The 27,283-nt window shown below is 47.7% G+C and overlaps 2 protein-coding genes across 3 annotated transcripts; one reads left to right on the forward strand and one right to left on the reverse strand.

Annotated features, from left to right (window-relative positions):
• The first annotated feature begins 1,046 nt into the window (after positions 1-1,046).
• Positions 1,047-5,114, forward strand: LOC119366613. Its single transcript, XM_037632378.1, has 5 exons — positions 1,047-2,277; positions 2,485-2,717; positions 2,828-3,812; positions 3,999-4,231; positions 4,335-5,114. Exons 1-5 carry the CDS (start codon positions 1,230-1,232, stop codon positions 4,959-4,961), a joined length of 3,126 nt encoding a protein of 1,041 aa, XP_037488275.1. The 5' UTR covers positions 1,047-1,229; the 3' UTR covers positions 4,962-5,114.
• A 207-nt stretch (positions 5,115-5,321) lies between these two features.
• Positions 5,322-11,541, reverse strand: LOC119366614. 2 transcript variants are annotated; one of them, XM_037632379.1, is made up of 7 exons: positions 10,683-11,541; positions 10,287-10,588; positions 9,887-9,948; positions 9,593-9,792; positions 8,179-8,471; positions 7,866-8,083; positions 5,322-6,291 (listed from the first exon to the last, which is right to left on the reverse strand). In XM_037632379.1, exons 5-7 carry the CDS (start codon positions 8,458-8,460, stop codon positions 5,712-5,714), a joined length of 1,080 nt encoding a protein of 359 aa, XP_037488276.1. In that variant the 5' UTR covers positions 8,461-8,471; positions 9,593-9,792; positions 9,887-9,948; positions 10,287-10,588; positions 10,683-11,541; the 3' UTR covers positions 5,322-5,711. The 2 variants fall into 2 exon arrangements, with proteins under 2 accessions (XP_037488276.1, XP_037488277.1); XM_037632380.1 differs by lacking the exons at positions 7,866-8,083; positions 8,179-8,471; positions 9,593-9,792; ... (1 more) ...; positions 10,287-10,588; positions 10,683-11,541 and adding an exon at positions 7,623-7,858.
• Between the last annotated feature and the right edge of the window lie 15,742 nt (positions 11,542-27,283).

The raw sequence follows: 27,283 nt of genomic DNA on the forward strand, positions 1-27,283 counted from the left end.
GTTTTCTGTTTCTTTTCTATTTTATTTTAAGTTCCCTTTTATTACAGTTTTATAAAAATACACACTAGCACCTAAATTTTTTTTTATAAATATACTACTGCCACCTTAATCCTCAACCGAAAATAAAATAGTTTAATATTTTATAGAATTCAATAGGCATGTATTTAATTGTTTTAACTACTGTTTTAATTATCTTAGAGCCTTTAAACACTTTATCAAAGTTTGGTTTCTCCACCATAATTACCTATGCATTATTTAGTTCACTCCGAACATTTTAGTTTTAAAGTTTGGAAACTTTTGTTGTTTGCCTATGTTTTAAATTTGAACTTGAATCGGGTTCGAACCAACGTGAGTTTAATTACAGTAACGAAGGTGACGTGGCATCATTAGCTTGGGATTACTATAGTCTAATTATCCGGGCGTCACATCACCCATCCAAAAAGATGGGAAGGCTTGATTGATGAACGTATTTGGGTTGGGGATGATCGCCTAGAAGTGCAGGCCGTCGGATCACTATATGTTCACCATGTTGCTGATGAAAGATTTCACCTCCACAGAGAATCAGGTCAACAAAAAATCTTGACACAGCAAAATAAACTCATCAGATCTGAATAATCGGATCTGAGAGGAAAGAAAACTATCTACCTCATGCACCGCCAAAAGAAGGAGAGAAAATTTATTCTCACAAAACTATAATGATCACTAGACGGTGATGGAGAACATAGAGGTCTTGAAGATCCGAGGCCCCCCCACCTCTCAACGCCGAGATGAGACGGAGGCGAGGGGACCTGAACTTCTTAGACGACGACGGTGGCGACGCAAGAAACCCTAGTTTGGGAAAAAAAAAAAAGGAAAGGCACAAACTGAGCCATACTTGGACTAGCACACTTCAAACGCAGGCCCGGCCACAATGTGTCGGCCTATATGACATAAGTAGTATTTCTCCGGGCTGGGCCAGGGCCAGGGCCAAGGCCGCTCATCGCACTTTGTGTGGCCGCTGATCGACCGGTTGCTCATTATCTATCTTCTCAGAAACAAAAAAAAAAAAAAAAAGCCATTCCTCTTTCTTTCTTATAGAAACCCTAAGCTAGGCGGCGGCGGCGGCGAGCCCTTTTCTTAGCCAGATCTCAACACGGGAAGGCGAGCGGCGGCGAGCCCTTTCAGCCAGATCCCAACAAGGAAAGGCGCGCGGCGGCGGGGGAGAAGGCGAGGCGAGGACGGCAAGTGAGATGGAGGCGGAAGGGGATTCCGGCAAGTCCCAACTTGTCGCTGGCCCTGGGAACCCCGATTCTCGTGGCACCAAGAATCCCAGAAGGGATGAAGCTCTGCTCAGAGAACTCAGGAAGGAGGAGAAGCAACTCAAGGACGAGGAGAGACAACTGATGAAGGAGAAGGAGGAGCAGAGTCGAGATTTGTTGGATAGGATGGAGCGCAACGCGCAGAGTCGAGATTTGTTGGATAGGATGGAGCGCAACGCGCAGCGGCAACTGCTTGTTACGAATGAAATCAGGCGCTTGAGCCAGCAGCAGATGAGGGCTGTCAAAGCCCGCAGCCTGACTGAAGAAACTGCAGCAGCCTTGGATGAGCATGGTGATCCTGCTAATGGCGGGGAGCTCAAGCCGGAAACTGCAGCAGCCTTGAACGGGCATGAGGCTGATGCTGGTGCTGCTGCTGCTAATGGTGGGGAGCAGATGGTGGAAACTGCCGCCTTGGATGAGCATTATGTCGACGGCGGTGGTGATGAGGAGCACATGGACTGCGACATGGAGGACCAGGTGCCCAGGATCGACTCCAAATCAGAGTCAGAGGCAGAGGCGGCGACAGGTCCACATACCAATGAGTCAACGATTGAATCAAATATCTCTGTATCAGACAAGATAATACCCAAGCCTACAGCACATCATCTTCCCATCAACAGAGGCGATGATGTTGTTGACAAGATGGACTGCGACATTTCATCCATGGAGGACCTGGTGCCGAGGATCGACTCCAAATCAGAGCCAGAGGCAGAGGCAGCGCCAGGTCCAGATCATACCAATGAGTCGACGGTTGAATCAAATATCTCTGTATCAGGCAAGTCAATACCCAAACCTGCACATCATGTTCCCATCAAGAGAGGCGATGATGTTGTTGACAAGATGGACAGAGGCAAATCTGCCCAACAATTACTCATCGACTCTGACATGATAGCTGCCGAACAGAAGGAATTTGCTCAGTACGCTGATGCCTGGGATGATAAATGGGGTCCGGCAGGGTTCGGTCTCTTCCATTACATGAGTGAGTAAACATACATGCATGCATCTTGTTTATCTTACTCAATTTGATTTGTTTAGTTAGTTTCCTTACTCTCTTTTCTTACCTTTGGTCCTATGTCTTTCTATAAGGGAAGGGAAGGGAAGTGAAGGGATTTACTTTGCTGCTTATCTACTACTTGTTCATGTTACCAAAATTTTAACACCTGCTTCCATTGATCGATTTCTGCAGCGACGGTCAGTTCCATGCAATATACACACTTGATACCCGGGAGTGCCCCAAGGCAATATTGTCGAGCCGCGCCTAGCCTCCAGGTCGTCTCCATCAGACTGGCAGAAATTCAAGGTGGTCTGGAATGGCCGTTGCCAGTGTACGGTATGATTGCTGTCAGAGACCACGTGGATCACAATCGCAACCTTCTGTTTGTCTGCTATAGGACCAGCTGTCAGATACTCAAGGAAAAGGTATGTATACCATCTTAATATACACACCTTTGTTAATAAGGTGATATTGTTTGCCTTCCTGGGCCTTCATATTTGTCAGTAGCTAATAAGGTGATCGATGATGCTTGCAGGAGCCCTTTTTGGCCTTGACTGGCCCCTCCCGTGCAATTGTGTGCGAGGAATCGGTTGACTTTGAAATCCAACTGAAAGTAAGAGGTACAACAGAGTCTGAAGATAGAGCATTGATCACTGGTGTGTGCACTTACAACAGAGGGGATGATACTGTTTGCTTTACCAACTGCTTCTGCACCGTAGAGTTTAGATTGGAGGTACTTCAGGAAGCAGTCCAGGCCACTGTTTTGGGCGTCCGTGTCAAAGATGGGTCATGGCCTTCAGGATGGGGAGGTCGAGTCGCTTGCTCAGTCATTGATGGTGAAATTGACGACACACCCGGGCAACTTGAGCTGCTTGTTTCTCGTGGCAGTGCCATGCCCGTGACTTCTAAGGGTTACCTTCTTCTGTCAAGGAATGTCATTTCTGTAGATGTTAACAAGAGCCTGAATTTTCTCCTAGAGGCCTGCTTACCATCTGGTGATATCATTGCACAAAAAGAATTGTCCTTCGAACCCAAACTTTGCAACATAAGTCAGGATAGTTGTGAACTTAATGGTATTGAGTTGGAGATCACTGTTGCTTGGTCTAGTCTTGTTTGTGAGAAGCGGGATATTTCGGTACAGGGATGTGTTGGTAACGAGGAGCAGGACTGGGACGTTGCATCAATGGAGCAGCAGGTGCCGAAGATAGACTCGAAATTGACATCGGAGGTGGGGCCAGAGGCGGAAACAGAGTTGGCGGTGAGTCTGGATACCAGTGAATTGGCGAATGAATCGAGTACCTCCATGTTCGTATCAGACAAGTCAATACTCGAACCTGCAGATTCTGTTGCCGCCAACACAGGTTACGATGTTGAGAAGATGTATAGAGGCAAATCAGACGAACAATTAAAAATTGAGGCCAAGGAGATGGCTGCCGAACAGAAGAGTTTTGACATGTATGTTGATGCCTGGGAAGGGACATGGGGGGGTTCTGATGGGTTCGGTTGCTTCCGAGACATGAGTGAGTAAACATGCATGCTTATCTTACTGAACTTCGGTTATCTAGTTTCCTTCCTCCTTTTTACCTTTGGTCGTACTTCTTTGCATAAGGGAAGTGGAGGGAATTACTTTGTTGCTTATCTGGTACCTGTTCATGTTACAAGATTTCTAACATCTGCTTCCATTGATCTTGTTCTGATGCATGCAGCGGCAGTGAGTTCCATGCAATACACACACTTGATACCAGGGAGCACCCCGTTGCACTATGGTCGAGTCGGGCCTAGCCTGCAGATCTTCTCCGTTAAACTCGCAGAAATACGAGGTGGTCTGGAATGGCCGTTGCCAGTGTACGGCACGGTCGCTGCCCGAGACCATGTGGATCACAATCGTAACCTTCTGTTTGCCCGCAACAGGAGTGAGTGCCAGATACTCAATGAAGAGGTATCTATCTGTACCATCTTAATCTTATCAATATGCTCTTGGTTTGGTTTTGGGGATCCTCTTGTTTATCAGTTGCTAATAAGGTGATTGCTGATGCTTGCAGGATTCCTTTTTGACCTTGACTGGCCCCTCTCGTGCAATTGTCAGCGAGGAATCTGTTATCCTGGAAATCCAACTAAAAGTAAGAGGTAGAACCAAGTCTCAAGATATGCCACTGATGAATGGCGTGTGCAGTTACTACAGCAGAAGAGAAGGCCCCATTTGCTTTAGGAACTGCTTTTGCACCGTAGAGTTAAGTTTGGAGGGACTTCAGAGAACAGTCCAGGCGACTATTTTGGGTGTCCGTGTCAAAGAGGAGGGGTCATGGCCTAAAGCATTTGGAGGTCGAGTTGCTTGCTCAGTCACTGGACCTGACGCCAGTCCTCAGGAAATTGAGCTGCTTGATTCTCGTTATACAGCCATGCCGATGACTTCTCAGGGTTACCTTGTTCTATCAAGGAATGTTGTCTCTGTAGACTATCGTGGAAGCCTGAATTTTGTCTTGGAAGCCTACTCAGATTCCGGTAATAAAGTTGCACAAAAAAATGAGTCCTTCAAGCCCAAGTTTTCCAACATAAGCAAGCAAACATGTAAACTCACTGGAGGCATTGAGTTGGAGATCACTGTTGCATGGTCGAGTCTGGTTTCTGAGAAGTGGGACATCTCGGTACAAGGATGTGTATTATTATAAGATATATGGCGAGGAGGCTGTTGCTTTGCTCGGTCCTTTTGATTTGTTGTATTTTGTGAATTCTGTACCAGATATTCGTGTCAGTTTGTGTCTGTTTCTGTTAGTCTGGTAATATGTGTTTCAATGGCACGCAAAAAATATTTGAAATTGCTCTTATGTGCTTGTTTCACGATCAAGCATACCAATTACACAAATTTGCACGATTAACCAGGGAGTCTTCAACCGCATCATGAGGGGACAAAAGACGCAATGCATATTCAGTTAACAAACTCAGAGGGTTACAGCAAAGGAAATCAGCCATGGGCAAAGGAAATCAACATATTCAGTCGGCAAATATGTCAACCGCCATACTCATCAGGGGACAAAAGACGCAATGCATTTCAGTTAACAAACTCAGAGGGAGAGCACCAAAATTCACACCCACACCCAAGACAAAAAGCTCAGAGGGTGTGTACAGGGATTTGGATTGAGCGCAACCAGTTATACACATATTCAGTTACGGTAACTCACTCCCATGTTTGCTTCTTTTGGCCATAGTTATACACATATTCAGTTACGGTAACTCAGTCCCATGTTTGCTTCTTTTGGCCATGGTGCACTGCTAACAAACCCAATGGGAGAGCTACCAGTTACACACAATGCACCAAAATTCACACCCGAGGCCCAACACAAAAAACTCAAGGACTTCTTACAAGGATTTCGATTGAGCACTACACATATTCAGTTACCAGGGTTTCAGATTGCAGCCCCTCACTCCCATGTTGCTTCTTCTGGCCATGGAGCATCAAATTGGCCGCCCTCCCGGATTAATGCCTTGCAACCGAATTCTTCATCATGCTTCACCAACAGAATTTCCCCTCCAAGCAATAATGACAAATCAATCTCTGCAGTGGGCCTTTGCCGGAAGCACAAGTTCGCTCTGCGATGCTCCCGCTCTTTACTTGCACATGCTTCGTTCGCCAGCTTGACAACATGTTCATATGGATTAATGTAGCCAGCCTGCTTCTCATATCGATCTTTGTACTTGAAAAGCAGGTTCCTTTCCTCCCATAGAGCAACATACAGCTTCATTCCGGTTTTCGACAACCCCTTCCAATCATTGAAGAGCTTAATTAATGGAGCATTGGGTGTCTGCGCAATATCCCTGTCCGTAGCATCAATGACCCATTGCCTTGCCTTGGTAAACCTCTGTGCTTCACCAAACAAGATGAACACCGTGCAAACAAATCGCTGCCCATCATCTGTGATTTCCCGGTTAGGATGGAGTTGCAGATCTTTAAAAAAATTGAAGATTCTCCCGAGTATCCCTTTACCAAATTGAACCTTTCCACTATAAACAACATGAAAGCAAGTTAGATATACAAAAAATTGAACCCTGATAACTGAATATGAGAGAACATGTTAAATTGCCAATGATAATGAAACTTGAAAACATGTAGAATTGTCAATGAACAGCCACTTGTTTACACATTTGAATTGTCAATGTTAGAAACATGCAATGTTAGAAACATGATTTGAACGCTCAATAATGCTGAATAAACAATGGTTTTCCAGCATGTTGATAGAATAAACAGATAATCCACATGTAAACACAAGATTACAGACAAAAATATGGCTCAAAATGGAGCTGAACAGCCACATGTTTACACATTTGAATTCTTGTTTATCATATAGAAATAGTCCAGCACCGCGCACCCCACCGCAATAACATGCAATGATTTATAGTGAAACATGACTTGAACGCTCAATAATCATGAATAAACAATGGTTTTCCAGCATGCTTCCCAGATGTAACTAAACTTAAATAACTTGTTGGCCAAGTCTGTACCAAATAATTAGATTAACAAGATTCAACATGCAATCAGAAATGAAATTGGGAATTGGTTCAAAGGTCTTGCATACAAAAACATTTAGCTAGACATGACTACAACATTTAACATACCCTCTCCCTGGGGTGGTCTAGCACTACCATGCTGAATTAGTGAGAGCATTAGATTGGCACAAGTTGATATGTTAAAAAAGGACAGACCCAGTGCATAGAAGCTCCCACACAAGGTGGGGTCTGGGGAGGGATTATAGGAACCTAGTCTTACCCCTGCAAAGTGCAATGCAGAGAGGCTGGTTCGAACCCAGGACCTCTTGGCACAAGTGGGGAGGACTTCACCACTGCGCCAGGCCTGCCCTCTCACAAGTTGATATGTTGTACTCAATTATTTATGTTTTCCAACGATCAACACACTTAGATAATATCAATTGGAACATACCATTTGGTACATCTCAGTTATCATGATGCAAAGAGCATGTTTATTTAGAGTATCATTGCAGACATGGTTTTGATGTCAAGGCCCACTTTCTGCTGCTAGATAAAAGATGGGTTTCCAGCATGGCCCCTGAAGTAGGATCTAAATGTACTTCGCTTCCCAGATGAAACTTCAAATTGGTATCAAATATTCAAATGTCTCCAAAATATTGGATATAACAGTAGCAGAAGGATTTTCAAGTAGTAAAATAATCTCTCAAATTTGCCTTGCTGACAGATCTTGCATACTAAAACATCTAGCTAGACATGGTTTTTTTGCCACTAGATTCTGCTCTGGTATTTCTGCATAAAGAAGAGGGTTTCACAGACAAACTACATCCAACACAGCTGAGGCATAGTACCTGCCCATCTTGTCTAACTGCTAGCATCCTTGTTTGTGAAAAGGGCAGTTAAAAGTCCACGTCGGAGGTATGTATAAGCTGTTAATGCACATGTATAATTTGATGACTACAAAATATGGAAATTCACTAGGGTGTAAGTTGAAGGCACTCAATGTATAATTTGTTTTGACAGGGAAAAAGGATTTAAGTATGAACAAACAAGAATTGCAACAACTGGTTAAAAATCAACTTCAGAACACTTACAGTTTAACATGGCTAGAGTTATAATTTGTTGGGTCGGACTTTCCCAATCGGCTAGGCACATCCTCCCCAAAAGTTCTCCACGGGGTTACATCTTTAGCTTGGATGGAGAGATAAACGCGAAAACCGATAACATAATTATCGTGTTCACGTATCAAAAACTCCAAAATTGCTCCATCACCACATATGATCGATATTGAGTGAAACGATTGATTCTTCGGCTAAGAGAAAGAGATGGAATAAGAATCAATCAACCATTTCAAAAATGAACAAAACATTGTAGTGTCATTGAACACAGCACAATAAATCTTGGTACCTCTGTCTGGTTTTTAGGTGTCACTGGGACATTCACAAACGTGCCATCCTCTTTGGCAATGGAAAGAAGCATAGAAGAAACATTGACATATCTCTGATGTCTCAACTGGAACAAACGCCGAAAGTCCGCTGCGGTTGGCTCTATCGGAAAGTCAAATGTTTTGAGAACTGTCTCAGCCAGAATTGTCCTAAATGAATTGGCCGCAGCTGCTATATCTGCGTCACGTTGTGCATTCAGGAACTTGTTCAGCTCCCGATCAGCTTGTTTTGTACTTGTAGACATTCTTGTGGTAGCTAAAGACAACAATATATGGTCAGATATTTTCTAAGTGCAATTAAGCAGTGCACCACTAAACACAAGAAATACAAGACACTTTTTACACCTCAGATCATCATTGACAACAGTGGTGACAAACACATATCCTAATATAACACACGCAAAATTCAGAGTAGATATTGTTTCTAATAAAATATTATCAGTAATTTTTCCATGAAGGTTAAAGCCTCACAGCACAACATGAATCCACCATTTTAAACAAGAATGTATTTGTGACAAATTACGCAGAACCAGGACAAATGATTTATTTCTATTGAATTGATCTGAAATTCATTAGTGTAAGTGCCAATCGACAATGCATGCAGCACTTACTGATAATATTCTTCACAATTGATGTGGACAAATGTAACTAAACAATGAGCACAAGCTTAAAGCCTAATTAGGAACAGCACAACATCTTATCAAACAAAGAAATGAAAGAGATTGCAAAGTCAGTGTTGCTCCTCAAGTATAAAATTCAGAGTAGATATTGTTTCTAATAAAATATTATTAGCAATGATTCTATCAAGGTTAAAGCCTTATCAGCACAACACGAATCAACCATTTTAAACAAGAATGTATTTGTGACAAATTGCACAAAACCAGGACAAATGTCTTATGCATATAGCAGTTGATGTTTCTATTCCCACATTTGCAGCAATGATGTCTTTACAATTGTGACCAATGAAACAAAACAAGGAGCACCTAATGAGAAACAAAACATGGAGCACCTAATGAGGAAAAACATCACGAAATTTATTAAACAAATAAAGTTAAGAGATTGCAAGATCAGTTTTGCTCCCCAACAAATGTGCATGCTGTAATAATAAAAGGACACCTTTTCTCCTCCGACTCATATTACAAGGATTGTGATACAGAAATATCCCACTTAGCACAAGTAAGGAGTTTATTGTCTAAAAACTGCAAGCATAAATAAGGCCTTTTATGTACACTAAGCTATATCTTCAGAATTGATTTGCTTGAAGCCAAAGTGGCTTAATCACCAGATCACCATAATATACAAGAACATGAACAGCATTGCACTTTGTGGCAGTAACAAGTAGTTCAATGACAGACCAACATTAGGGGAAGATATTACCTTAAGAGGATCAGCCTCGCACTATCGCACCCTGCACCAGGTATCTCTGATGTCTCTCTTCAACAGGAACAAGCTGCAGGCACCACACCACGAGGAAGCAACCTACAAGGCACCCAGGATTGCCTCCTTCCTTCCACCGCCTGGAACCGACCAAGGACACGGACTGGTTTGTCTCCCTCTGCCGCCGCCACCAACAACACCTGTAGGGCGAGAAACAAGAGCAAGCGGTTGGGACCAATGCAGGTGACAAGGTAAACCAATTGAACAGGGGAAACAAGTGAGGTGATAGCATACCTCAGATGTGATACCCGATGGTCGCAGTAGTAGCCAGTGAGGTTCCTCAAGTAATGTGCTCACTGGTGATAAAGAAGTATCCAACTTAGCACAAATAACCAGTTTATTGACCAAAAACTCCAAGCATAAAGATACATTCTAACTTAGCACAAACAAGGCCTTCTATTTTAAACAACAAACACAAGCATTCATATCCTCAATCTGAAAATCCGTAGGTATGTACATTAAGCTACATCTTTAGAATTGATGATGTAACAATGGCAGAAACCAGAAACAATATGCTCGAAGCCAAATTGGCTCATAACCAGATCACCATAACATACAAGAACATGAACAGTAGTGCACTTGTGCCGGTAACAACTAGTTCAATGACAGACCAACTTTTGGGGGGAGATATTACCTTGGGAGGATTTGGCCTCACGCTGCTCCAGGTAACTCTGCTGCCTCCTACCGGAAGCAGCTGCAGGCACGTCTCACGAAGAAGCAACCAACAAGGCAGACAGGGTTGCCTCCCACCACAGCCGGGAACCACCCAACGAGGCGGACGGGGTTGCCCCCCTCCGCCGCCGGGATCGAACCAACGACGAGGACTGGCTTGCCTCACTCCACCGCTGGGACCCAACCAACGAGGCGGGCCCCTCCGCCGCAGGGAACCAAGCAACGACGCGGAAAGGGTCGCCTCCTTCCGCCGCCGACGACCCCCTGTAGGGCAGGAAACAGGGGCGAGCAGTTGGAGGCAATGCAGGTCCCAAACGAAATCGAACGAAAGGGGGGAACAAGTGGGGTGATGGTGTACCTGAGATAGAGGTGAGCGATGGGCGAAGGTCGTCGCCGGCGAGGTTCCGCCGCCCCCGCCGAGCGCTCGGCCTGTGGAGCGGGGCGGAGCGGAGCGGACAGGAGTGGCGTCGGCCGCGGCTAGGTCTTTGATGGATCGAGCCGTTAGCGGGCCGCCCTTGTAGACAACAGCACAAGGATCTGGCCCAGGACGTGTTACGGCCCGCGATGCAATCCGAAACGGGCGGCCCATCGGGCCAATGTGCTTGGTATTGCGCGATTGGCGGTATGCACACCCCTCAGAAAAAAAAACAGGCGGTATACACACCAACGGTCACCGGATACGGGTGAGGATACCCGCGCCGCGCGGCCGCGGGTGAAACGAAGTGACCATGCACCACCGGTGACCGGATCCGGGCGGCGGGAGGTTGGTGTCGACCGGCCTGGGAAGCGACGCCCGTTGGCCGTCGACCAAGGCGTCGGCGCACCGTACGTACACGGCAGGACGTCGCCGGAGCCAGCGCCGGCCGTCGGCGGGAGTTTCAGTGACGTGGACCGCCTCCGGCCTGTTTGCCGTGGAGCGAGGTGCGCACCGCAGCGGAAACGGTGTCGCCGTCGGCGGGAGTTTCGGTGACGTGGACCGCCTCCGGCCTGTTGGCCGTGGAGCGAGGTGCGCACCGCACCGGAAATGGTGTCGCCGTCGGCGGCAGTTTCGGTGACGTGGACCGCCTCCGGCATGTTGGTCGTGGAGCGAGGTGCGCACCGTACCGGAAACGGTGTCGCCGTCGCCGGCCGGAGAAGCGGCGGTCGAGATGTGGATCTCTCCTTTCATTTCTGGTGGAGAAACGTGGCGGCTTGCCTACTGGAGGTGGAGTGGGAGTGGGAGTGGGGGAATGCTCTGGTGATAGGGTTACCCTACTTATAGCGGTGGTGGGGTGGATCGCAGCCGTAGATGCCTGCCTCCTCCGCGCCTCTCGCTCGTCCGTTTGCTAATTGGCAATTAGCGCGTCCAATAAATGCCACCTCACCGACCCCTCGATCGGTAAATAGAAATGAATTACTACTGTTTCGCCTCCCCCACATGGCTCTCCCCCGAATGACATGGAAATGAATTATTAAAGTCTCCTTCTCCTCCTCGTTCGTTTCCAACAAAGGTGCGTGCGTCTCATGCGCGGTCAGCTTTGTGTTGTGTGACACACTTTTTTTTATATATCTATGTCTATATCAATCTTTTTTTTTTGAAGCTTATGTCTATATCAATCAACAAAACAAAAAAGATGTGACCCATTTTCACTTGAATTTGTTTTAGAATGATTTTCATTTCCCAATCCCCGCCTTGGTCACTATCAAGTGTGCATTGCAAGTCCAACAAAACAAAAAAGTGTGCATTACAAGTGAACACATGCACATGCGTGGATGCCCACTCGTACACTAACCCTTCTCTTATTTTCCTCTCGCTCCTGACGCGGCGTAAAGGATGGAGATCCGTTTCCCTCTGTCCAGCGTCGGCCGCGAGGCCATGGGCTTTCCCTCCCTCCTCTGACGCTCCGGCGGCGGCAGGGTTGGGGAGGCCCCGGTGCCGAAGGTCACTGTCAAAGGCGGTGTCGAAGGTCACTGTCGATTGACGACGTTAGTTTTCTTTGGTTTGGGCTGGCGGTTGCTGTCCTATTTGACGGTTTGTGCGACGGCTTGAGCAGGATTACATATGGCTCGGTGCTGGGCTTGTGGTCGACGGCAGGCAGTCCTTGTGTCTTTCTTTGACTTCGTCGAATGAAGGCGGTGGTGCTGGCGTCTAGTGGGAGGCACGAGGAAGTACCCTGGCCGACGTGCCACATAGTAGATGGTTCTATCGCTCGCGACACACAATTTCATTGGCTCAGAGCAGACCCCGCATCCCGCCGGCCCGCAAAATGCGTTTGAAGTTCGCGCAAAACCACTTTTACGGGCCGGCGCGGGCTGGCACAGATGCATACCCTCAAACGGATCCGTAAAAAAAAAAATTCGCGGAATATGCTTTTTTACGGGTCGGCTTCTGCGAATTCTGCTCGGGGCACCACCGCGACGACCCACAAACAGAAAAACTGCAAATCTCGCATTTGACATAGGGTTTGGCATACAAGTTCAAATTCAAACGACATAAACAGTTTGCGCGTAAATAAAAGCAAAGTTCATTACGCAAAAGAGGGCATGCAAAGGTTTGCGCCCATGTCCGGCATCATCTTGGGGGTCAATCTTCACTCCGCGCCATGGAGCCCATATTGAAGTTCATCGGCGCCACTGAATCCACCTTCGTCGCTTGTTCCAACTCCCGCACCGAAATCATCCACATTGCCACCATATGGAGCAGAGAAAACATCACCGGAACTGGAACACGGACCGGCCGAGGCGACCATTCTCCTGTTCAAGCTCTCTCTCCTTGCCATATCATGCCATGTTTTGGTGAGGTCGTCCATGTCATTCTGGTTCATTGACATGATCTTGTTCTCTTCGGCAAGCAACAATGACATCGATTTGTTCTCAGAGGCGCGTGCTTTTCTCTCCTTAATGGCAGCTTTGCGGAGCCCCTCTTCCTTGAGCATTTGCCATTTCTCTTGCTTCTCTTTTGCCTTCTTCTCGGCCAACTCTTTCTTGATCTCCAACGACTTCAGCAACATCAACTCGTTTGATTGCACCATGGCATCAATCTTCTCCCTCAAGCTCGATGCTTCTTGCTCTCTCTTCATCTTCTCTTTAGTCTTCTTGTCGCCATCGGGCTTGTGCAAATTTCTTGGGCCATCATCATCCTCATCTTCATCCATGTTTATAAGTGAGCCTCTCTTTGATGGGGATTCTTTGTCGATCAACTTCCACTTCTAGCATTTTTGGAGCAACTCCCAACAATGCTCTAATTTGAAGAATCTGTCTTCCAAAGCTTCCATGTCCTTGTATCTATGTTGAGCAATCTTGTCCTACACAATGTGAACAAAGTGATCCAATCATTTCCCATGATGCAATATGATGATGCACAACTTGAACAAAGGCAAAACAAACTCGCATAGTCCGACTCAACGGTGCCACTTGGAGGTGCATTGCGTACTTGCTCCAAGCAAGCTGCCCAACGGCTTACACATAGGCTTGATATTTCTCCCAACACCCTTGAAGCGAACAAAATGTGCGTGGAGTCCTATTGGGATGCTTTTTCATAATGCGGAAGTATTGATCTTCGATCCTTTGCCAATATCTCTTGGCGGTTTGAGAAGTACATGTGCATGCATCAAGAGACACCGCACTCCATGCTTGGATCAAAGCTTGATCTTCCAAGATCTCGTAGTTCTTTGATCTTTGGCTTTTCCTAGTCTTTGCTCGCGATTGCTCAAAGGCTTCCGCTTCAATCTCCTCCAATTCGTCTGCACAACCATGATCATCCACGCCGCCCTCTGTTTCATTGTAGTCGAATGGTTCGAAAGGGGCTTGATCAATGTCAACCTCGCTCATGTCCAACAAGTTCACAAACTCGGTTGTTGCATTGTTCGAACCACCGCTATAGCAAACGATAACAAGTCACGAGCCATCGAGACTAATGGCAAAAAATGAAAGGAAATCGCCAAGACCGAAGAGGCATACCTTGCGGCCATTTCGTCGAACACCTCGCTCACGGGGGAGCGGCACCGTTGAACAACATCGCCGGAGCACCTCCTTGCGGGGGGATGGAGTGAGAGATTGAAGAAGGTGGCTTCCTTGTAGCCGGAACCTTCCTCCGCTTTACGCCCGCGGTCTTGCCGGCCTTCTCCGCCGCCGACCGGGATCGCACTGCGGCGTTGGCGCCCGGAGCGCGGACTGTCGCGGCGGGGGCAGCTGGATTCCCGCCCTGCACGAGCACGTTGTCCTGCCGCTTGCGGGAAGGCGCAACGTGTGCTTGGGCGACGGCGGCGGGGGCAACATGGCCAGCGACGAGATCCGCTCGAGGGGAAGGAGCATGTGCGACCTCGACGGTGACGGGGGACAGCATGGGGTCATCCATGGCGGCGAGGAACGGTCGGGGAGGAGGAACCGGAGCTTGCGGAGGTGGGGGGCAATGGTGGCGGAGGGTACGTGGAGCGGGAAAGGGTGCGCGGAAATGTTCCTCCCGCCAAATCTCGTGCCAGATAGGGGTTTAGCTTGGGTCGGCCTCCCAGCCCGTGAAGATAGAGGTTGGGGGAGAAGATTTGCTGCGCCCCGCAAAAAAAAATTGCGGGTCGGGGCGAGATGCGGGGTCTGATCGTGCGGATTTTTCGGTCCCGGCCCGCAATTTGGCGGTTATTTTGCGGGCCGGGGAGGGATGCGGGGTCTGCTAGAGTTGCTCTCACAAAGCGACTTTTGTCGCGATGGTGCTCCTCTGGACCATGGCTTGGAGATTTTTCGTCTCCTTCCAATCCGGCGAAGTCCGGCGATGGTTGATGGATGTTTTTTTACAAAGTGACCCCCTAGAAGTTGGTTGTATTTTCTATTTTAGCGGTGTCTTTTTTGCTATTGTACCGGGATATGTCCTCCTGGCTCTGTCTAGAATGAGTAAATAGCATAAAACTACTACTTTACAGGCTAGGGTTCCAAAAAACTACCAGTTTTTAATTTTTCTCAGATACCTACCAAGCGAGTGGTCGACTGTTTCAAAAAACCCAAACCTTCAAGTGATTTAAAGTTGATCGCGATTATGACAGGTCGGGCCCGCACCTAAACGAACTGCCTGTTTGACCGTCAGGTTGACCGTTAACTTACAAGTGCGGCCCACATGTCAGTGTCTCTACCTCATATTCAAACAAAAAAAAAACTTCAATCCCCCGGTTCTTTTCCAAATTTACAAATATGTCCTCACCTTTTACAAAACAACACCTATAAATATTGCTAAAAAGCAATCGGGTCCCTGCTGTTTTTCTGAAAAAGCAATCGGGTCCCTGTAGTTTTTCTAAAAAAGTCATCGGGTCCCTGTACATGGCCGCCGCCGCGCCATGCGTGCTCCATGCCGCCGCCACGCACCTGCAGGACGCCCTCTCCTGCTCCTTGGCTGGAGAGACGGCCGCTACTGCTGCTCCTTGGCAGCCGCCGAGCCGCGGCGGCCTCTGCAGCTCCTTGGCAGCCACCGAGCCGCGGCGGCCTCTGCTGCTGCTAATTGCAGCCGCCAAGCCCCGCCTCGCGAGTTGGTGCGGCGCGTGTCCGCCGTTGCCGGTGCCACAGCCAAGTTGGTGCGGCGTGTGGTGGCTTCCGGCGGCGCCCCGGTTGATCTGGCGCATCCGCCCTGGCCGTTGGACCTGGTCGTTTCCGGCGGCGGCTAGCTGGTGGCTTTTGGCGGCGGCGAGCTGCTAGCTTCCGGCGGCGGAGGAGAGAGGGAGGCCGGGGAGGGGTGTTGCCGGCTTGGGAGAGGACAGAGTCGCCGGCTCGGGAGGGGGTGTGTATCCTGCTCGTGCTCGAGAGAGAGAGAGTTCAGGGGAGGGAGAGAAGGAAAAGAGAAGGAAGAGACACTGACATTTGGGCCCCACTTGTAAGATAACGGTCAACCTAACGGTCAAACAGACAGATCGTTTAGGTGTGGGCCCGACGTGTCATAATCGCGATCAACTTTAAATCACTCGATATTTTGGGTTTTTTGAAACAGCCGACCACCCATTTGGTAGGTATCTGAAAAAAAATTAAAATTGGTAGTTTTTTGGAACCCTAGCCTGTAAAGTAGTAGTTTTATGCTATTTACTCGTCTAGAATTGGACCGCGTGTTGTGTTGTACTCATGATTTATTATGAACACGTGGTTTCCTTCCAAAAAAAAGTGTGTTGCTTGGTGTTGTCAAGAAGAAGAAAAAATGGTGTGCTGTTTGGCATGTTTTTTGGGATGGTCTGCTGCTTGGCATTTGTTCCGCTGGACGGCGTACGTGCACGTCACGCTCTAGCTGCTTCGCTGCGACTACATACACGACGAGCATCCGCGGCTTCACGTACGGAAAAAAAAATTCACTACCCTCCCATATTGTGAACCTTCTCCTAGAAACAGGCTTTCACCCTGCTTTATATATAAAACAACAACCGAATACCCAAAGTTAAAAACCCAAACAGAATCAAAGATCTCAGGCCTATTAGTCTTTGCAACGTCATCTACAAGTTAGTCTCTAAAGCATAGTTTTAAATAGTGCGCTAAGCATCTTAGCGGCGGACCTCTTCCAAATATTATAGCGTGCTATAGCGGAGCTATAGCGCGCTATTTAAAATGTTTGTTAATTTGTTTGGACCAAAATCGCTTGAAGCTTGTCCTTCCTGAGATTATATCAGACAACCAAAGTGCCTTTGTCCCGGGGAGGCTGATCACTGACAATGTGTTAATTGCCTATGAATTGTCACACTACCTTCTCAATAAGAAGAAAGGACAAGAAGGAGTTGCTGCGGTCAAGGCAGACATGAGCAAAGCGTATGACAGGGTTGAGTGGGACTTCTTGAGGGCTATGCTTCATAAGCTTGGGTTTCACACAAGATGGATCGATCTAGTCATGAATTGTGTTACGACTGTACGCTACCAGATTAAGGTGAATGGAGTGCTTACCGAACAGTTTATGCCCACGCGAGGCCTCCGTCAAGGCGATCCTCTGTCTTCTTATCTCTTTGTGATATGCGCCGAAGGACTCTCGGCACTTCTACATGATGCAGAGAGGGCCGGGAAGCTGTCTGGCATTCGGATCTGCCAAGGAGCGCCAGTGGTGTCGCACCTCCTCTTCGCGGACGACTCAGTTTTGTTGCTCAAAGCCAAGGAGGAGGAGGCCCAAGCTCTTCGAGAGATTCTGGATCTGTATAAGGTTTGCTCTGGTCAGTGTATTAACTTGGAGAAGTTAGCCATTATGTTCAGTCCAAACTCCAGGGAGGAGGTGAAAGTAGCTGTCAAGGATGCACTACAAATACAGAGTGAAAATTGGAATGATAAGTATCTCGGTCTACCGGTTCATGTTGGCAAATCACGGAAGAAAGCTTTTGGTTTTGTTAAGAATGCTATCGCAGGAAGAGTATATGGATGGAAGGAGAAGCTCATTGCGAAGGTGGGGAAAGAAACGCTGGTTACTACAGTAGCCCAGGCCATACCCACTTTTGCCATGTCGTGTTTCTACCTCACAAAAACCTTCTGTGATGAGATTAGCTCGCTTATTGGCAACTACTGGTGGAGTCAGCAGGACAAGGAAAATACGACCCACTGGATCAGCTGGAAGAAGTTAACCGAACCCAAATGCCATGGTGGGCTCGGCTTCCGGGACATGCACGGCTTCAACCTGGCAATGTTGTCACGGCAAATCTGGAGACTAATTCAATGCCCAGAGTCGCTATGTGCAAGGATCTTGCAGGCTCGGTACTATCCACAAAAACACATACTAGAGGCAGAGCCGAAGGATGGCATCTCCTACACATGGCGTAGTCTTCTGCACGGACAAAAGTTGTTTTAGGAGGGGTATGTGTGGAGGATCGGGGACGGTACTGCAGTTAGGATCTGGTCAGATCCATGGATACCTCGTCCGTGGTCGTGAAGGGTCATTACGCCCCGCCGGCACAACCTGTTGGAGAGAGTTAGTGACCTGATTGATCCAACAACTGGAATGTGGGATGAACAGCTAGTGAGGGAGACTTTTTGGCCTGATGATGTCAAGCACATACTACAGATTCCTTTGCGCGAAGGGGTTCAGGATTTCATTGCCTGGCAGTATGACAGTAAGGGCTTGCGCACGGTGAAAAGTGCGTATAAGCTTCAAGTACAACTGGAGGAGTTACGTAGATCCGGAGGTCAAGGCATGAGCACGAGGGCGCCTGGGATTTTTGATAAAACAGATGATATTTCATGGAAGAGAATATGGAAGATGCCATGCCCTAGGAACATTCAAATGTTTACTTGGCGCCTGAAACATGAATCGTTAGCCCTACGAACGAATGTTGCATGTAAAGGGATACCCATCCAGGACACTAGCTGCTTGTTCTGCGGTAGAGCGGCTGAGGACGGTGCACATCTCTTCATAAAATGCAAAGCAGCAAAGGAGGTTTGGCGAGATTTGGCTTTGGAGAATGAACGCCTAGTCCTTGAGGAGATAACATCCGTGCATGCTATGCTAGACTTTTTGTGGGGACTAGATGAGGAAAAGCGCCTTCAAATCCTTACCTTCTGGTGGCAGTGGTGGTCCAACCGAAATAAGCTTCGAGAAGGGGCACTACCGATATCGGCTGCGGAGGTGGCGCGTAGCACCAGGACTAGGGTGCTGGAGTACGGGCAAATCTTTGCTTCTGTTCGTACCAAAGCCCCAGCTGACAAGTGGCAACCTCCAGTAGCCGCTGAGACTCAGGTTGATTTGCAAAATCGGCATAAGGATCAAGTCCTAGCTCGGCAGAATACTTCGGGACACAAAAAGCGGCATGCTTAGTCCTCGAGACTCGGGTTGGGTGCGGCCGACCAACCTGAAGATCAAAATCTCCTCGGAAACTGTATTGCACTTAAAATTTTCTGCATAGAACAGGCAATGCAGTAGCCCCCGAGACACTGGTCGGGTGGCAACACCAGATCAGGGGATTGATGTGCCCCTTTAATATTTGTAAATAATAAGCCCGAAGCCCAGTAGCCCCCGAGCCTTAATGCGGACACGGGTGGCCAAATTAAGGATCGATATCCATAGTAAAATCACAAATTATATGTAATGACTCAATGTATCCAAGTACTTTATGTCATTAATGCTCGGATCCGCATTGTACAAAACTTTGTTGACCGACCATCGGCTTCAACCTCCTCGGCCAGTAGCCGAGGAGTGTTTGTCCTACTTTATAAAGCCTTTATGAGGGCAAAGATTTACAACAAACAAGGCAATCTGGCCATACGGTTTTATAAACAAAGGTACGCATAGAGATATGTTATATTACTGTTTAACAGAAGAAATGTCTTCCAAAGAAAATAGTCCCGCTATCGGTTCCTTTCTTTGGGTTGTCATGCTAAGCATGATCATGAAATCTCAGCTCCAATGTAAGAGAAAAATATTGAGGATTTAGTTTGGGAGGCCAGTTACTAGCCCCCGGTAGTGTTCGGCGACAGTCGAGGTCAAGCTGGAAACACTTCGGTCAATTTTATGAATGGCCCGTCATTTAATATAGTCATCGGATCACTGACCAGTTTACACCTATTGTGACAGTCAGTTTTTGGCTTTCTCCACTGAGGTGCTTGACCATGCGAGCTGGAAGCACAATCGCAGTGGTTCTCCCTTTGCACACCTAGCCGAACAAAGCGGAACATAGGAGGCAAGCGCGGGAGCCGGGCAACCCAACTATTGACCGAAGACACAATTCGAAACTGATGCATATATAGCAATATCCGAGAATGTTTTTGCCGAATCTCTAAAGGTGTCCGGGTTGCACTGCGAGACTTGTGCTAAAAACACACAAATAGTTTAAAAGTGCCAAAAGCTTGGAAAACCAAAAAACATCAGTAAAGACATGACGTCCGAACAAGATTAAGTGTTCGGTGCCAATCCGAAAATTGGACTTTAGAAAAAAAATAGTGCTTCTGCCGTGCTTTAACATGACACATCCTATCCCAAGACTTCAAGCGAGTCAGCCTACGGCTTCAGTCTCCCATCCCGAAGGTGGAGTACTTCTCATTACGCCAGTTTAGAAAACTAAACTCTAGCGGTTTTGAGAGAGAAATTAGGCTCCCCGGCTAGTGACCGCACACTTGTGTCGAGAAAAGGAGTGATAAATAATGATAAAAACTCTGCAACGACTAAGAAGTAAAACACTTATTATAAAACGGCTCAAATAAACATAAGAGCCCCCAAGTGACTTGGGTAAAAGAATGATTCTATGTACCGAAGTACTTATATCATATCTATGTTCAACCGAACTTTAAACGCGTCTTAACCGACCATCGGCTTCTCCCTCTTCGGTCAAGGATTGAAAAGTGTTATGTACTCCATCTGTCGAGAATATCGACGGTGTTTCCAATAACCAGGCAATCAGGTCATAAGGCTGTAACAGACAAAGCGCGCTCAGGGAACTTATGCTATATTACTGATAAAGTGTAAGAAGCATCTTCGAAGAAAATAGTACCCCCACCGATACCTTTCTTCGGTCCTCATTGTTAATATGAGACTTGTGCAATAATTTTTTATACTCATGAGTTCCGTTGTGTGCCAACCATTATTGAAAACAGTAAGAGCGCTAGCTTTCGGCTTCACCCAGTCTGAGGTCCGGCTCGGGTGACCCGATCGTGACAATTGCAGAGGTGCTCCCTTTACTCCCTAGCCTAACAATCGGGAACATAGGGGTAAATACAGGAGCAAGGCAACCCAGTTTGCAAATCGCTTAAGTCAATATGGTGCATATTGTGGCATAATACACGAACAAGGAATGAAGCCGTACAAGTATAATCATATGCAAGAGGAAAAGCTTCATGAAGGAAGCCCCAAATGAATTGGGTATTTGAATTTATGCGTCACAAACAAAGTTTGGACAAGGAAATTTTTTACAAGCAAAATTTTTCCGAAAAAATATAATGCTTGGTCGAACCGAACACAAGTTAGAAATTAAAGCTTTGAGCATGAAAGCGACTTAGCTGGTTAATGTGTTCGGTATTGATGACGCAGTCCGAGCTTGATACAGGACAAGGTTCCATCCCCCAAGACGGTCCTGAGGTGGCGGAGTGGAGAGCTCGACACGTCGAAGTGGTGACATAGCACGGTCAATGCAGACCGGCAGAGTGACGCCGAAGTCCCCGGATCATTTTCCTGTGCACAAAAAATGGTGCAAACCAGAGATAATAGTAATAATGCTAATTAAAAAAAATCGTTACATAATAAATAATTTATGCAAAGTGAGTAATAAAAGAAATATGGCCTGGCGCCAAAGTCAATGTCGATGCAGGTCGTCGGCGTAATGCAATAAAGGCGTGGCAAAGCCTGGATTCACCGGTCGGTCCGAGTTCCAGATGCGGCGTTCGACGGACTATGTACGGAAACTGACCGAACCATTATGCGGCCACCATTTGATAGACCTGTGTACATATGATGGACAAACCAGAGTAATAATTCCTTGGGAAAAATGAACCCAAACAAGCAAAAAATACTGGGATTAATAGCACCTGGTTTATTTGTTGTAGCAATCCGAAGGGAGGTGATTCCCAAAATTGGGACTCGATCCGTGCACCCATTGCCTGATGGGCGATAAAACGACGGCATGGCAATGCTGGCAAGGGTTGGCTCGCCGAGGCAAAGCCCTCGGTCCAGCTAACGTGACGGAGCTGGTCGGCTAGCGACGCCGAAGCGTCCGGAGTAGGTTGATGAAGAGATGGCGAAGCCCCCGGTCCAGCCGAGATGTCGAAGTAGGTCGGCGTGATTGACACCAGCTTGAAGAAGCAATAGTGCGGCCCTGTCGATGTAGGTCGTGACGTGGTCGATGCCGGCTTGATGAAGCGACCGTGCGGCGATGCCGGTATGCCCGCTCGGTGTAATCGTGGGGCGGCGATGTTGGTGATGATTTATCCTTCGCGATGCCGGACTCTTGATCGGCTTGCCGAGATGATGATCCGAAGAAGTTGAGCTCGGCTCAACAAAGTGATGACGTGTCTAGCGTAGGTCGGCAGCCGTGGAGCAATATTGCCGGACTGGTTTGACACCAGCATGATATTGAAGATCATGTTCAAAAGATTTTAAAGTTAGCGGGATGTGTTCGGGAACAAAACACAATACCCATACAAAACTTCCTTCAAAAAGGATGTCCGAAATCCCGTTCATAAAAAAGATGAACTCGGGTCGGATTCGTTTTCGCGCAGAAAACAGATCCGAAAAGTGGTGCACTAATCGGAAGGTTCCCGGAGTTTGGACGGTCGGATCGAGCTGAAATTTTGAGCGGTGGTAGATATAGGAATTCCGCAGCCGATCAACGGTTGGATCTTCCAAAGAAAGTCCGAGCTAGAAGCTGGACACCACGCTCTAAACTCGTTCGGATTCTCGTCCACATTCAATGCGGCTCCGGTATACCGGAGATTGCCAGAGATTCCTCCATCGGAACTCGACGAAATTTTCCAGGGTTGTTGTAGACTCAATTCCGCACAATTCCACCGAAGCAATCGTTAAAACGACACTTGAGGAGGCGGTGGCAGCGGACACAAGTCCGCTGTCCAGAAAAACAGTACGGTCGCCCGAGGGCAATGTTGACGTTGAGCCCCCGGGCTCCCTGGATGATTCCTCCGTGATCTTGATAGAGATCGGAGTCGATGTTGATGAAGTCCCTCATCCGAACATGACGATCGAAGTTAGGGCGCAGTCCTTGGTCGAACCAAGGTGACCAGTCGAGCTGGTGACGAAGATGCCGAAGTCGCAGTTGATCTGCAGGTGCGCCATCGATCTTTTGCCGAACACACATCGGAACTCTCAATGAAAGCACCAATGTCGGTGTCAAAACCGGCGGATCTCGGGTAGGGGGTCCCGAACTGTGCGTCTAGGCGGATGGTAACAGGAGACAAGGGACACGATGTTTTACCCAGGTTCAGGCCCTCTTGATGGAGGTAAAACCCTACGTCCTGCTTGATTAATATTGATGATGTGTGTTACAAGAGTGGATCTACCACGAGATCAAAGAGGCTAAACCCTAGAAGCTAGCCTATGGTATGATTGTTGTTCGTTGTATATGTCTATCGACTAGCCTGGCCTCGGTTTATATAATGCACCAGAGGCCTAGGATAACAAGAGTCCTAGCCGAATACGCCGGTGGGGAGGAGTCCTTGTCTTGATCGCCAAGTCTTGTGGAATCTTCCTTGTATGCGGCAACTGTCCGGACTGGCCCATGAGTATACGGCCATGGGGGTCCTCGGCCCAATCCAACTGATCGGGAGACGACGTGGTGAGTACCCCCTAGTCCAGGACACCGTCACCCCCACACGCCGCCGGCCAGTACCCAGGAGAAGGAAGCTTGTTGTCACCGCCACCCACACCTAGCAACCTGATACGTCCATTTTGCATCATGTTTTCCTACTGTTATTTGTAGTGTTTTTAATCAATATAACACTTTGTGGAGCAATTCTAATGCCTTTTCTCTCTTAATATGCCAGATTTACATGAAGAGGGGGATTGCCGACAGCTGGAATTCTAGACCTGAAAAAGCTATGTCAGAGATATCTAGTCTGCACATCTTCAAATGAGATGAAATTTTACGGAGATTTATTTTGGAACAAATGAAAAATACTGGAGCAAAGAAGTACCAGAGGGGGCCACCCAGATGCCCACAAGGCACAAGGGCACGCCCTCCCTATCGGTGTGAAATCTGGCATATCTCGTAGTAGGGGTCCTAAGCTAGGCGTCTGGGAGCGATGGTAATATTCTGTTTACTACCGTTGTAGTTCATTCATTTTTTTTTGCCTTTTCTCTTTTTCCCAATGCTGTTCCAGGCAAGTTCTTTGCTTAGGCCGTACGAGTCAGAAGAAAATGGCTAACAAGAACAAGGGGAAGAAAGGGGACTCATCTTCAGCCCCAGGCTCGGCTCCGACCAATGCCAAGTGCACAATCTATGAAGATTAGGCCAAATCTCAAGTCTCTGAACTCCAGCTTGCAGAGCTCGAGACCATTGGGATGCTTCCATCCAAGGAAGATATCAAATGGTGCACGCCCGAAGAGCGAACCCGGGTAGAACCACATCAAGGTGAAGCCATCATCTTTGCAGATCACATAAGCCGGGGTTTTAGGCCGCCCGACGCTAGGTTTTTTCGGAACGTCCTTACATACTATGGCTTGCGGCCCCAAGACCTCGCGCCCAACTCCATTCTCAATATCAGCAACTTCCAAGTGTTTTGCGAAGATTACCTTCAGATGGAGCCGGATGTAGATTTGTTCCTAGAGTTCTTTTACTACAACAAACAGTCTGAAACTAGTGGCGTATATCTCTTGGAATGTGGTGGCGTAACTATTCAGAAGCGCCCCAATTGCATCTATCCCCACATGCAGCTGGCAAGCCACCCTAGAGGGTGGCAAAAGTCTTTCTTTTACTGTAAATATACTTCGCCTCCCAAATAAAATCCTTTGTCGGGTTACCGTGCTAGCCGGCTCATGTGCGATGATAATAGGAACTCATATGCACCCGCTGAAGCCCGAAAGGAGTTAGAGTCGGTCTTCATGAGGATCAAGTGAAGGAAATATGCCCTAGAGGCAATAATAAAGTTATTATTTATTTCCTCATATCAAGATAAATGTTTATTATTCATGCTAGAATTGTATTAACCAGAAACATGATACATGTGTGAATACATAGACAAACATAACGTCACTAGTATGCCTCTACTTGACTAGCTCATTAATCAAAGATGGTTATGTTTCCTAACCATAGACATGTGTTGTCATTTGATTAACGGGATCACATCATTAGGAGAATGATGTGATTGACATGACCCATTCCGTTAGCATAGCACTTGATCATTTAGTATATTGCTATTGCTTTCTTCATGACTTATACATGTTCCTGTAACTATGAGATTATGCAACTCCCGTTTACCGGAGGAACACTTTGGGTACTACCAAACGTCACAACGTAACTGGGTGATTATAAAGGAGTACTACAGGTGTCTCCGAAGGTACATGTTGGGTTGGCGTAATTCGAGATTAGGTTTTGTCACTCCAATTGTCAGAGAGGTATCTCTGGGCCCTCTCGGTAATACACATCACCTAAGCCTTCCAAGCATTGTAACTAATGAGTTAGTTACGGAATGATGTATTACAGAACGAGTAAAGAGACTTGCCGGTAACGAGATTGAACTAGGTATTGGATACCGACGATCGAATCTCGGGCAAGTAACATACCGATAACAAAGGGAACAATGTATGTTGTTATGTGGTTTGACCGATAAAGATCTTCGTAGAATATGTAGGAGCCAATATGAACATCCAGGTTCCACTATTGGTTATTGATCGGAAAACAGTTCTAGATCATGTCTACATAGTTCTCGAACCCGTAGGGTCCGCACACTTAACGTTACGATGACAGTTATATTATGAGTTTATGAGTTTTGATGTACCGAAGGAGTTCGGAGTCCCAGGTGAGATCGGGGACATGACGAGGAGTCTCGAAATGGTCGAGACGTAAAGATCGATATATTGGACGACTATATTCGGAGTTCAGAAAGGTTCCGAGTGATTCGGGTATTTTTCGGAGTACCGGAGAGTTACGGAAATTCGCCGGGGAGTATATGGGCCTTATTGGGCCATACGGGAATAGAGGAGAGAGGCCAAAAGGAAGGAGGCCCGCGCCCCCCCTCTGGTCCGAATTGGACAAGGGGCGCAGCCCCCCTTTCCTTCTTCCTCTCCCCCTCTTTCCCCTTCTCCTACTCCAACAAGGGAGGTGGAATCCTACTAGGACTAGGGAGTCCTAGTAGGACTCCACACTTGGCGCGCCCCCTCCTAGGGCCGGCCTCCTCCCCCCTTGCTCCTTTATATACGGGGGCAGGGGGCACCCCATGACACACAAGTTGACCTTTGTTATCGTTGCTTAGCTGTGTGCAGTGCCCCCGTCCACCATATTCCACCTCGGTCATATCGTCGCGGAATTTAGGCGAAGCCCTGCGCCGGTAGAACATCATCATCGTCACCACGCCGTCGTGCTGACGGAACTCATCCCCGGCACCCTGCTGGATCGGAGTCCGGGGATCGTCATCGAGCTGAACGTGTGCAGAACACGGAGGTGCCGTACGTTCGGTACTTGGATCGGTCGGATCGTGAAGACGTACGACTACATCAACCGCGTTGTCATAACGCTTCCGCTTTCGGTCTACGAGGGTACGTGGACAACACTCTCCCCTCTCGTTGCTATGCATCACCATGATCTTGCGTATGCGTAGGAAATTTTTTGAAATTACTACGTTCCCCAACATCAAGGCCCTGCTGGCTCATGGACTCAAGGCCACAGATCTGACCCGATATTGGGTTGGATGGTGCATACAACCACTTAGTGTGCGCTCTCGCCTGCTTTGCCAATACACAGGCCGACTTGATGATGACATGCGCTATATGGCTGAGCCCACTGAAATTCTTCATGGACCATTGCAATAACTCGAGGCAAGCTCGGGGGCTGCTGACGGTGCAATGCACCGGGGTGAGGCCCTAAGTGGAGCCGCGCAGCAGGCCTGCCCTAGAGCCCAGGAGGCCCACCAAAGACCTAGCAACCGTAAGGAGCCCAAAAGGAGAAGATAAGCATATAGAGACCATTTGGCCCTGAAGTCAGCATGGCGACGACCAAGATTGGATCTATCCCTTGTAAAATCCTAGCCCGCATTGAACATATAAAGGATAAGCTAGTGCGCCCAACTAGGAGCCGGATCCCCTGACGTACGGCCACCTGACGTTGGGCCACTGACGCATGGGTCCGGGTCCACACGTCAGCGAGTGCGCCGTACGTCAGAGGAGCTGCGTCCGCCCAACTAGCGGCACCTGCCACGTCTCCTTTTATTCGCCATGAACAGGGTCGCGGAGAGAACGGAAACGCGAGTGAGAGAAGGGAGCGAGCGAAGGGAATCCGCGTGCGCGAGCGAGCGAAGGGAAACGAGCCAGCGTCCCCCTCCCCCTCCTCCCAAACGAGCCCGCGTTCCCCTCCCCTCCTCCCACCTCAGGAACCCTAGCCGCCTCCTCCTCCTCCT

Source organism: Triticum dicoccoides, chromosome 2B, assembly GCF_002162155.2.
Source record: "Triticum dicoccoides isolate Atlit2015 ecotype Zavitan chromosome 2B, WEW_v2.0, whole genome shotgun sequence".
In the NCBI taxonomy this organism is placed as follows: domain Eukaryota; kingdom Viridiplantae; phylum Streptophyta; class Magnoliopsida; order Poales; family Poaceae; genus Triticum; species Triticum dicoccoides.